Source organism: Lepisosteus platostomus, chromosome 5, assembly GCF_059453375.1.
Source record: "Lepisosteus platostomus isolate fLepPlt1 chromosome 5, fLepPlt1.hap1, whole genome shotgun sequence".
Lineage (NCBI taxonomy): Eukaryota > Metazoa > Chordata > Actinopteri > Semionotiformes > Lepisosteidae > Lepisosteus > Lepisosteus platostomus.
In genome coordinates, this window is record NC_142615.1 from 54,192,902 (window position 1) to 54,205,473 (window position 12,572).

At 43.2% G+C, this 12,572-nt stretch overlaps 1 protein-coding gene across 2 annotated transcripts in view; it reads right to left on the reverse strand.

Annotated features, from left to right (window-relative positions):
- Positions 1–12,572, reverse strand: part of LOC148669375 (antigen WC1.1-like) — a 590,051-nt gene that overhangs the window by 8,189 nt on the left and 569,290 nt on the right. For both annotated transcript variants that reach the window (XM_088632414.1, XM_088632413.1), the window contains 10 exons: positions 10,006–10,317; positions 9,073–9,387; positions 7,917–8,144; positions 7,744–7,842; positions 5,493–5,807; positions 3,287–3,589; positions 3,038–3,106; positions 2,410–2,721; positions 2,044–2,082; positions 1,658–1,804 (listed from right to left, as the gene is read on the reverse strand). In XM_088632414.1, coding sequence (XP_088488540.1) covers positions 1,658–1,804; positions 2,044–2,082; positions 2,410–2,721; positions 3,038–3,106; positions 3,287–3,589; positions 5,493–5,807; positions 7,744–7,842; positions 7,917–8,144; positions 9,073–9,387; positions 10,006–10,216 — 2,038 coding nt within the window. In that variant the 5' untranslated portion in view covers positions 10,217–10,317. The remainder of the gene's footprint in view (positions 1–1,657; positions 1,805–2,043; positions 2,083–2,409; positions 2,722–3,037; positions 3,107–3,286; positions 3,590–5,492; positions 5,808–7,743; positions 7,843–7,916; positions 8,145–9,072; positions 9,388–10,005; positions 10,318–12,572) is intronic.

Below are 12,572 nucleotides of genomic sequence, written 5' to 3' on the forward strand. Positions count from 1 at the left end.
TCACAGCGCCAGCTGGATTTAAACACACAACCTGCAGGTTAGTAATCAGGCATGTAGACCAGTGGGCTACTAGGGAAGAGAATGGGCTCACATGAAGAGAAAGGCGAAACAGCCCTACACAGCCCTCTCGCAGTACACGAATATAATCATATCGTTATTAATTTCTTTAGATACGCGATTCCATATTATATTAGCAGAAAAGCTTTAACGCCCTGTTAAAAGCAAGGGAGTTTTTATGTCCGTTGCAGTAAAAGAAAATGCCTGACAAAGTAGGGCTTGGACAGATTCCAAGTGCTTGTACAAATGTGCTAAAGAAATTATACTTTGAGTTTACAGCTTGTCCAAAGTCATTCATTATTAATACTATTTGTAATATCTTCGGTAAAGGCTTTGATGCATAAATATTTCTGATAAAGGTAGGTTGTGTACTTTTGTCCAACTGAGCAATCTTGCTTTCATAAAATATACCAACATTTTAATGACTGATGATTAACATGCTTTAATACACAGTTTAAATTTAAAAGCTCAAATGCTGTACATGAGAGGTTAAGTTTTATTGGCTCCTCCTGGCGGTTTTACAAGGTGATGCCGGATACTTTCTGGCATGACGTCAAAAGACACGATGTACCCCGTGATACTGCGTGATACTGCTACACGCCCACCGGGGTATACCGCGAAATACCCCACCCATTTTGAATGGCTGCATCTGTATGTAGTGCAGAAAGGAATACATTAAAGGAACACAAATCACTCAGGTTAACTCCATGAGTGAAACTTCTGTGGATAATTGAGGTTGATTACTTCTCAGAGTTGAACCTCGGATCTTTGATTACATCCACATAGAATGTGAAAACAACAAAGCAATGCAATTCATAATCATGCCATTCCAGAAAAAGGGGCAAACTAGAAACCAGCAGCAGTCTCCTGATGCAATAAGGTGAAGGTCATTTCAATGTGAAAAGAGTGACCACTCAGAAGTGTCTGTCAAATATCTAAAATGACAAGTGGGACCAAGTGGATCCTTAAGAGAGCACAGAATTGTCACACCAGAACAACAATCACTTGTACAGAATGAAGTGGACTGTTGAAGAACCTCACGTTGAATTACCGGGGCTAGTGTACAATACACAACGTACACTGTACATCTTCTTATGCCCTTCTCCCCCACACAGACATGGCATCACTTTTCAGGGATTATAATACTCCCAGCACACAGGACAAGGAGAAGAAGCTCAGTTTTTCAGAAATACAAAACTCAAATCCTTGGCCTATCATCTCACTAGACTGCAATCCCTGGACCATTGTTTATTGTTTATTGTCAGGTAAGAGCTCTGTGAAGGCCAGCACACATCTCACTGCCTGATTGTGAAATGATGAGAGCTGAATTCTGAATAACACAGGTTTGGACACCCAGTCTGGAAGCTCTGATTTCCTGACTTCACCTGGGAAGAATCTCTCACCTTGTAAGGTCGATGTATAATTTGAAATTCAATGTGAATAGATTATTTCTCATTAAGATTAATTATCAGGATATACAGTTGCAAATAAATGGATTTTATAACTCCAGATTGCACATACATGACCTCCTGCATGATCTTATCACTGTAATAAACACAAAGCTCTGCTCAGGGTTTTCCCAATTGGACTCACTTCTTACCTTTACGCAGTCTCCTGTTCTGTATCAGCTGCCCAACTAGCAGGACCAAAAGCACAAAGACCAGAGCTCCCTGCAGGAAGAAGACCACAGCCGGGACAGTCCAGCCTCCTGCCTCCTGCTTTGGCTGTCTGGGTGATTTAGTGACAACTGGAAAAGCCAGGAAAGGAGAAGAACTCAGAAGGGGAGATGTAGTGTTGGTTGAATACAAATCCTCAAAGCTTAGATCAGACGTCTCTTACTATCTGTTAAGAGTTTTCCAGGGTCCCTGTTTTGTTATGTCAGCAAAAAACAACAGAAGGTCAACCCACCTCCTCCACCAGACCAGTTTTGAAAACCCAGGATTGGAGAAAAGAGGTGATTTGGGACAGGAAAGCCTTGTTATTTACCTGTTGTTGCTGTTAGATTAGCTTTTGTAACTGGCAAACCTTGGAAGAAAAAAAAGCTTGTTTTAGAGCAAACAAACACATGGTCTGACTGTCTGTTCAAACAGAAACGCTTTCACATTTGTCCAAGAGGACAAAAGTGCTTATGAATGGGGGTCAGAGACAGAGCAAAATGTAGACTAGAAGACTAGATTGTCAGGGAATTAATTATATCTGGTTACTGTATATAGCTCAGCAGGATCTGATTGGTACCCCTGTTTATAATGGTGATTATTTTAAAGCAATGACAATGACAGAACAAGAAAGTCATGCAGAGATATGAATTCAAATTTGTAATGTATTGAAAATCCTCTATCCCTCCAATCTCACCTGTACAGGTAACACCTGCATCTTCCTTGTGCTGACAGTTGCTCTGATTCAGTCCAGAGTGACAGCAGTCCCACAGGTGAAGCTCACTGCCTGTGCAGTTCACCTCATCCAGCCAGATGGTGCCGCTCCCTGGTCTAAATGAGGCCTCTATTGCTGCGCTCACTGCGTCCCCACAGCCCAGCTGTCTGCAGACCACCTGGGCATCCTGCAGGTCCCAGGAGTCATCACAAACTGTCCCCCAGGAGCCCTCATACCACAGCTCCACCCGACCAGAGCAGTTTGTGCCTCCAGCCAGTCGCAGAGCCAGTGGGACTGAGAGAGAACAGAGAGGTTACTGAGTGTCCTCAGAATAGTGACACTGAAAGAGAGAATCAAGGTTTCCGAGTGCCCTCAGCTCAGTTACTGTAGAAGAGAGCAATGAGTTTACGGAGTGTCCTCAGCTTAGTGACTCTAGAAGAGGGCAATGAGGTTACCGAGCGACTGTAGAAGAGAATGTTGCTGTTGCTTAATGATTCTGACTCCCAAAGAGATCAGTGAGATATTGAGTGAATCTAGAAGAGAACAGTACAGTTACTGTTCCTCAGCTCAGGGCTGGAGTGTGCCCGACTGTTTTGCTCACTGGACTCACCTGGGCAGTACTGCTGAGGCTGCTCTTGCTGAGGGACTGGAGTGCTTCTGTCAGCTTCTTTTCCAGGACCTTCGTAGTTTAATAATCATATAAGAATGAAACTTGATGAAAATAAGGTGTAACATTTATTTTTATTTAATTTTACTTGTTTATATATATATTGACAAGAATTCTGTTTAAAGTCCTTGCCCTAAACATGTGAAAATAATTTAAGAACTGCTCGAAAAAGCATCACTCTCCAGTCTGTACCTGAGCAGGTGATCTCAGCCACTTCCCTGTCTTCACACTCATTCTGACCCCAGGGGGAGGAGGGACACTGCCACAGGGTGGAGTCGTGTTTGCGACAGGAGACAAAGTCCAGCCATTTGGGATCTGGGCTCAGCCTGGAGTTTGTCTCTCTGACGGTGCCCTTGTCTCCACAGCCCAGCTGTTTACAGATCACTGCAGCTGTGATGTCTGTCATACTGTTGGCACAGATGCTGCCCCAGGTGCCATTGTAGTAAACCTCTGCCTGTCCTGAACAGCCTGCAGACAGCCTCATCAGAGTGTGATCTGGCAAGACAGCAGGGAAAGTCAATGGAAACAAACCCTAATAAGAGAGCCCAGAGTTTCATTCTGAACTGGTTAGAGGCGGAATACAAAAAATGTGAACAGTTACCAGTCTCATTTCCTTTACTAATGCAGTAATAACTGACTCACATAATGAAACAAGGACAGCTGTACAATCACACAGTTGACATGAAGGTGACAGGAGTATGTGGTCTGTTCATTTCAGAATCTGGACAGTGTAATACACAAAGCTTTGTCTGAGAGATGTGTCAGTAGGATTAAATGTTCCATTAAGTCTTTGAGTCTTAATTAAAATAATTGGATCCAAAATGTCAGCAACTTTCTGATCAGCTTGCCTATTCAGCAGCAGCACAACTAAGTGACTGAGCCATGAGACCTGGCACCTAGATTTTACTGGAGGACTGAGATTAATATATTTACCTTCAGTGCCAGAGTTTCTTTATCTCTTTTATTTTCACTGGGATGTCAATATGTGCAGATGTATCATAAATATATTGATGGAAAAAAGAAACACAACACCTCCTCCTCCATACTCTGGCTCTCCCATCTGCGTTGAAAAGGCTGAAGTGTGACTCATCTGTGAAGAGGACCTGATGCCACTGCTGACAAGTCCATCGCCAAAGCCAGTCGGGTGTGACGTCTAGGAGGTGTGAGCAGAGGGTCTCTGACAGGTCACCTTGCTCTAAGGCCAGCAGCATGGAGCCTCACTCTCCTGTCACTGATGTGGGCTGTGGTGTCTCCGGGGGATAGTTTATGTAAACGAAGGTAGTACTTACACCACACTTTACTGTCCTCAGATCCGTGGCGTGTCTTCCAACACAGTCCGTTATCCGTTCCCTTAGTCCTGATTCGTTCCGAGTTCCAAAAGTCCGTAATAAAGACAATCCGCGATGTATCCTAAACCAGTGTCCGTAATCCAAAATCATAAACCTTTCTCCTTGCAGTCGTTCGTTGTTCCTTACCCCGATCCGTAACAAGCACCTCTTTCCACTCTTTTCCTCCAAAACGCATTCACCTTCCCGGCTTCCGCCCTGTTCACTGCCTCCGGGCCACTTATATCCCGGTTCCTGATGCGTCTCAGCTGTGTCTCGTTGTCTCTTAAGGTAGACCCTTTCCATCTGCTGGTCAGCTGATTCTTTTTGTCCGCCATCTCGCTAAGGTCCATCTCTAGCATTTTCAGCGTTTCGTTTCGGAAGTACCTGTTAGAGATGACCCTTCCCCGTGTCCTCTTACAGGGCATTGTGTCTGCCAACAGTTTCAGCAGCATTACGGGTGGCAGATCTGAAACGATCTCTCAGATGGACCAGTCTGATGTGTCGGTTCTGCACTGGTGTGGTCACTCGAGGGTGACCAGATCTGGGATGGTCATCTGTCCTGCCAGTCTGTTGAAACCTTCTCTGCAGCTGGGACACAGTGGAGTGGCTTACTCCATAGTGTCTAGCAAAGCCGGCATATGACATGCCTGCCTGCAGCATGCCAATGGCCCTCTTCCTTGCTTTTGGTGACATATGAGGCATTATGAAATGCACAGAAAACTGACTAAGTGTGGCCTTTTTCATGCAGTGACCTAACCTTTGAATTAAGGCCTTTGTTCCGCCTGGACCTCGTTGGGTAAAACAGCACCTAACGGGTTTTTGTGTGATTGGCAAGTTGCAATGCCTCACTGCAGAAGCTGTATTGCTTGTACATAAATTATAACTATAGTATATGTATTCCAGAAAATGTTGCATTTCTTTTTTCCATCAGTATATAAATATTTATTTTTAAATTAATTCTGCATCTAGTTCAGTCTTTTCCTCAACAAGATATATTTAAGCACTCCGGACGCAAACCATATCCAATTCCAATGTGGAATTTAAGATTCTGGATTATTTAGCCCACTTACTTGAACACAGGATTCTCACATCCTCCTTGTGTCCACAGTCATGCCGTCCCCACCCTGCTGAAGGACACTCCCATAAAGACGACTCATTCCCGAGACAGCCCACCTCGTCCAGCCAGATAGGTCCAGTTCCCTGGCTGAAGGAGACCGGCACTGGGGCACTGAGGGTCATCCCACACTGGAGCTGTCTGCACACCACCTGAGAGTCTGCCAGGTCCCAGGAGTCATCACAGACTGTCCCCCAGGAGCCATTGTGATAAACCTCCAGCCTCCCAGCACAGTCACTACCTGCCCCAACCAGCCTGAGGAACCGCTGGGCTAGGAGAGACAATACCCAGTCATATAGAGACATATATCATTACAGGTGGTGTGGTGCCATTCAAGCTATCGTTGAATATAAAAACGTTAGGAGTCTAAAAAAATAGTAGTTTACTCAGCTGCAGAACTCGTAAGCACAGAGGAACAAAGGGAATCTTTGGTTTACCTCCTCATTAGAGTCATCAGTCGAAATTCACAGGATAAAATATAAGCATAATATATTAATATATAATATAAAAGAAAGAAGAGACGAGAAGAATTGGAGTTCACATTCTAGTTAAATAATGTGAACCTTGTTTAAGAGGGATCTCAGACTTGTAATTTAAGAAAAGTCTGATTTCCTTCATTGTCCGGTCCTCAGGCTAAATACATTCTCCCCTAGTTGGTGAAGGAGATTTAAAATAAAAGGTTTTCATTCTCTTTCAGGCATCATATTAATGATATTCTGTTCATTAAGGATGCAGGGTGATTCTCTGGTTAGCCTGGTTATGCATTATAGAGGATTTCATATTATAGAAATAATCAAAAAAAGTTTTCTATAACTAGGGAAAAACTATAGATTTTTAGCCTATAATTATACCGCCTATAGAAAATCCAAACAGATAGGTATAAAAAGCTGTCATTCAGTGAAGTCTGACCATTCACCAGGCTTAGGGACCTATTATAGATGTTCAGGGAAATTCTTAGCAAAAGCCAAGCTTACTTTTACTTTTCATTGTCAGCCTGTCAGTCAAGTGAAGATCAATCAGATTCTTATCAGCGAGTAATCAGTTAGTAAGAAGTCTTCTTTTTTACTGCTTAAATGCTATATATAGCCTCTCCAGCACAGACTAGTTCAGTATTTAAAAAAATTGTTTTATTTTTTGGGGAAAGTGAAAAAACATTCCAGGTTATGTCTCCATATAATATACGCAGACATTTTTTGGATATTTGTTCAATCTGTCTCAAGTGTCTATCTAAGGTAGTAGACTCATAGGAAAAGGCTTATATTTTCATCTTTCTCAAAGTGCCTCAACATGAAAAAAAATAATTCTGAAGAAAGACAAATGAAATGTGTTATGCATATTTCTTTCGTGTGACTGTACACAGTAAGACATACAAGAAATCTGATGATTCAGGCTTTATAACCAAGATATTAGCTTCAATTCAAGCTCTGAACCAGCCGTAATCCTTCCAGCCATAAATTGCACTTGGATTCTGTGACAACATGATACTCTATCTTCAATCTTGTTAGAAATCGGAATATTTTAATACTTATTTTCTTGTGATATCCACTGAAACCCAGCTCAATCAATATAAGACATTACTAATCATTAGTACAACTAAGAAGAGTGTTTTTATGGACCTAATAAAGCAGTTCCTTTTAATACTCTGCTCATGATGAAGGAAGTGCATCTATATCCATACATTCTGATATTGCCCACCAATCATTCATTTTCAAAAAAGAAATACATACAATTTTTGTTTCCTTAAGCTGTAGGATTTCATCATTCCCAGCTGTTTTAACTAATCTTTTGACTTGTCATGCAGATATTCTATATAGATAAACTATATAGATATAGTTTTTATCTCTGTTGCTCACAACTGCAAGAAAGGAGCTCTTACTGAATTAGAAGTACAGGTTTCACATCTGTGGTCAGGAGTGGATTAACCTGATGACTAAACATGGCATCTCTACAGAATGGGATGATTCGATTGAACAACATATGGAATCTCTTCTACAGTCATACTCAAATTTCAGGAAACATTTATCCCAGCTTTTTACCTGTTCAAATTAATGGGATTAAGTCTTTAAGAAGGTACAAATATCACTTCTTACAATATTTTAACTTGTTTCCAGGTCCTGTTATTATATGTTTTGAATTTTAGTGTTTGTGTTTTATGTCCTACAATATGTATATGTTAAAAATCAAAAATTACTTTGAGTGGTTCCTACCTGAGCAGATCAGGGCAACATCCTGTCCAGTGTTGCAGCTGACTGTATGTGGAGAACTGCAGTTTACCAGGTGGGACTCATCCCCAGAGCACTGAATACCTGTCAGACACACAGCACTGTCACTGTCCCATACAGAGAGGAGTTATAGACTTGTACTACAGAGCACTGAATACCTGTCAGACACACAGCACTGTCCCCTGTCTCATACACAGAGGAGTTGGATATTTGCATCACAGAGCCACAGCCCAGCTGTCTGCAGACCACAGAGGCCTCTCTGTAGCCCCAGGAGTGCTGGAGGAGTCTCCCCCAGGTGCTGTTGTAGTGAACCTCCACCTGGCCATCACAGTGACTCTCTCCTCCTGACAGCCGGACTCCACCATCTAGAGCTGACAGAGAGGAACCTATAAAAATGAATCATAATGTTTACTGTCATTCTCACATCAGAATCATAAAACAGAAGGGTTATCGGGAACAACATTTTTTTTCATATAAAATTAGCATGACACATCCCAGTTTATTAAATCAGAACACATTGTTTTAAACATATTCCTAAGAATTTTAAAATGGTTAGAGACATTTGGTTGGACAAGTTCTAATCTCACACTTCCTCTCTGTTCAGTATAAATACTGGCTGGGTGCCCACAACTCTGCACATCTTTTCTAGTTTCCCTTCCTTCACTTCAACTGCATCCATGCAGCAGCTTCCTCATGAAGAGGATGTGCCAGTGCTGGGCAGGTCAGTTGAGCCCACGTGTGAGGGGATGGAGGGATTCTCAGCACCTCAGCAGGTGACTTGAACACTAGATGGTGCACAAACTGCAGTGTGGACATCTGTGGAGGAGAGGGCTGTGAATGAGGAATGTGAATGTGGACTGACTTGTGTGTTGATAACACAAGGAGGGTGGAGCTGGAATTAGCTGCAGGGCAGGCTCCTGTAGAACAGCATGAAGAGGTGGGTAATGGAAGGAAAAGAGAGGGCAGAAAAGGATGGAGGAAATGATGGAATGATGGGTGGTCTTGAGGTCTTGAGAAGTTGTGCTGGACCTCTGTGTAAATGAGAGAGGATTATGGGAATAAAGGTCTGAGTGAGAGGTGACCATGGTTGTGCTGGAAGTCAGGACAGTTTGAAAATGAAGGGAGGCTTGGTGATTCCAGTAAGAGGATTGCTTTCAGTGGCACTTTGAACGGCTGGACTGGTGTAGCTGAGTTGGAGGTAAATAGATTTGGCTGCTTTGTGAGTAATTGGGAGAGATTTCGATTTGACCTCCTACTGATCTTTTATTTGAAGCTTTATTAATTCTGAAAATAAAAATATATGTTAATTCTTACTAGAACAAATGATTCCAGTGTCCTGCCCGTGAGGGCAAGCTGCTCTGCCCCATGAAGAGACAGCACACTGAGAGAGATGGGTCTCGTTGCCCCGGCAGTCAAACACATCAACCCCTCTTGATCCACTGCCCTGTCCAAACCAGGCCTGTCCTGGAGCTGCTACAGCCTCCCCACAGCCCAGCTGCTGACAGAGAACAGTGGCATCTCTCAGGTCCCAGTACTGGTCACACACTGTCCTGTATTCACCGCGGTACTGCAGCTCCACCCGGCCAGAACAGGAGTCAGGGCCGCCCACCAGCCTGTAGCCACTGTATTCTGCAGACAGGACAGGAGCCATAGAGCATTAATACCTCTCTAGACTTTATAGAAAAGACAGGAGAGTCAGGAGCTGTACTGTATGAACGCAGTGCTCAATTATTTAAGTATTATAATGGTTGATTTTACAGTGTATTTATTGTCCAATAACATGTCATACTTACACATTATTATTGAATAATATTTTACTTTAATACACAAGAGTAATTATCTGTCACACTGTGACAAACAAAAATGAATCAAGCAATATGGAAATAACATGACCACAAGACCACTGCCTGCTGCAGCTCGCTGACAGATCCAAAGATATTAGCTTGGGGCCCAATATACAGTGCCCTGAAATGCAAAAGGCAAAAACATATGCTAATTAAAATGTCTAAAAAGTGGCAAAACATATTCTGAAAAGCAAGGACATGCAAACTAAAAAAGAAATCAGGTGCGACTAGTGCGATTCTGTCTTTAGGTATTTAATTAAACCAGATGATGACACAGTAGAACAGACAATACTCTCAACGTTAGTAGGCAAAGTTATGAGGAAGAGAAGTAATTAGCCCACACTGCTCAGAGTGAGAGTTGATTTACACAGCTGGGGATCAGTACAGACAGCATGTCTCTCACCTGTACAGGCCAGGCTGATGTCGTTTCTGTGAGAGCAGCTCTGATACTCCCTGGTTGAGGTGGGACAGTCGTGGATTCTGGTTTCATTTTCCTGACACTGGATCTCCTCTGTCCTGATCAGCCCCTGCCCCTCTCCGAAATGAGCCCCTCTCAGCAGCTCTGCTGGAAATCCACAGTCTAGTTGGCGACAGACGACCTCCGCGTCCTTCATGTGAAAGTCGGCCTCACAGATTGTACCCCAGGACGGCCATCGCAGAACCTCGACTCTGCCAGAGCACAGACTCCTGCCCCCTGCTAACCGCACTCCTGTACCTGAAGAGAAGTTGACACAAGACATTAACTAAGGTTCTTATTAGTTCCCTTTCTAGCATGTATTTCATCAAAAACACCAGAGTGAATCCTCTGTGTGCTTAAAGTGTCTCATACTGCTCTGGCGTGGTAGTTGTAATCTCAGTCTAGTTTTACAGTCAGGGACACATCCATCTATGTCCAGTACAATAGACTTGACCAGACATGTGACACAGGTATACACAAAGCATCTGACATATTGTAGCAGTATTAAAGCAAATTAATAGTTTGCATAACATGATTGTGATGCCCTGACGAGCCCCAATGCTCCTGCAATAAGTCCATCAAATTCCTCAACAATCAGCTTATCAGCCTCGTTAGGGGACCTTGCCAGCAGCCATATCACTCTGCAACTCACAACTCACAACTGGTAACCCACTGAAGCTAAGTAGGTGTGAGCCTGGTCAGCACCTGGATGAGAGACCTCTTGGGAAAAACTAAGCTTGCTGCTGGAAAAGGTGTTAGTGGGGACACTATACTGTAAAACAGTATAAAAGCCTGGCCTGTGTCCTGGAGCCTTCTAGATACTGTAAACAGATGCCATCCTTTGGATGAGACATAAAACTGAGGTACTGACTCTCTGTGGACATTAAAAATCCCAGGGCATTTCCTGAAAAGAGTAGGGGTGTAACCCTGGTGTCCTGGTCAGATTTCCCATTGTCCCTTACCAGTCATGGCCTCCTAATAACCCCCCTCTCGTAACTGGCTTCATCACTCTGCTCTCCTCCCCACTGATAGCTGATGTGTGGTGAGTGTTCTGGTGCACTATGGCTGCCGTCACATCATCCAGGTGAGGCTGCACATTGGTGGTGTAGGAAAGACCACATTACCTGTGCTATATAAGTGTAAGCAATTATTATTATTATTATTTAAGCAATGAGGAACCTTTCCTCGGGGCTCAGACATTGAGTCAATAACCCTACTGTGTTTGTTCTCTATTTCAGGTTTCCAGGAGGTAACTACAGTTTTTTCCCAGTTTCTGGTCACGGGCCTGCCATATCAAAGATACACTGAAGTAAATGTAAAGAGATAACTATGTGTAGATTTTCTGTATTAAATATTTTAATCCTAAACTGAAAACAGCTTGAAACCATCTTTGTTAGTCCATCTAAGAGTTTCTGTAGTTTTTCTAAATTACCAGACACATAAACTGTTAAATAAACTCAGTTTCATTTTTTAGATAAATTAATATAGGCAGGTAGGTGTAGCCACAGCACCCTTTCATCCAGGAGGGGGTGCAGAATGACAATCAGAGAGTTAGAGTACAAACTGAGATCTTAAGAGAGAAAGAAGGAGGGCTGAGATCTAGACAGACAGCAGGAGCACCTCATGAAGTCTCAACAGCAGTCAGAGAAACTGAAGTCTCATGCCGAGATCTATGATGAAAATGTAGCTTTAGCAACAATGAAGGTCATCAGATTATGTGTACAAGTTGTAAACAACCTGCATTCTGTAGCTCTTGTGCTGTGGTAGCTCATAAAACTGTTAGGTTTGGAGGTGGTTTGTTGGATTTAAATCTATACAAGTGAATCCAATTGACCTGCAATAAATGAAACTGTAAAGTTTAAATAATTTTGAGGCCTTATAGTGATTTTCATTATAACAGCGTAGCGGCGAGGCTTATTAATAAGAAAGAATTAAGTGTTCTGAGCTTTCCCAAATGAGGCCCCATCTCTGTTCATCTCTGTGGTGCAGCCACAGAGAAACTATTCATGCAGGCTGATTTAAGGTTTCCTTTGATAAGGGACAGCTCCCAAAGGGGGATGCACTTAGCTAAGCCTGGCTATCATGATCAATGGTCATCTATTGGCGCCTATCTGTCTAGGGAGTGCCAGATGGACATCTGGACTGCATTCCTAAGTGGCAGGAGTAAGTGACTCATATCTCACCTTGATCAACCAATCAGGGACTGGTAGGGCCGAGTAACCCACGTAGGACTCTGATGCCCATGGAACTTTCAGCCAATCAACGAGGTGAAGTTCCAACACAGAGAGCCTGTAGTGGACAATTCTGTGGACTTTTCTAAAGGGAATTCAAAGGAGAATTCCAGGGCAGGACGGCCCAGGAGCAGAAGGCTCCCAAGGGCAGGACATTCTCGCAGCGCGCCTCCTGACCATCCTGAGATTCAGCCCGGACAACCAAGGAATGGCCAGTGTGTCCGAGTGCCAGAACTTTCCTTTGTTCTAAGAGTCTAGAGGGGAGGTTGCCAGAGAGTAACC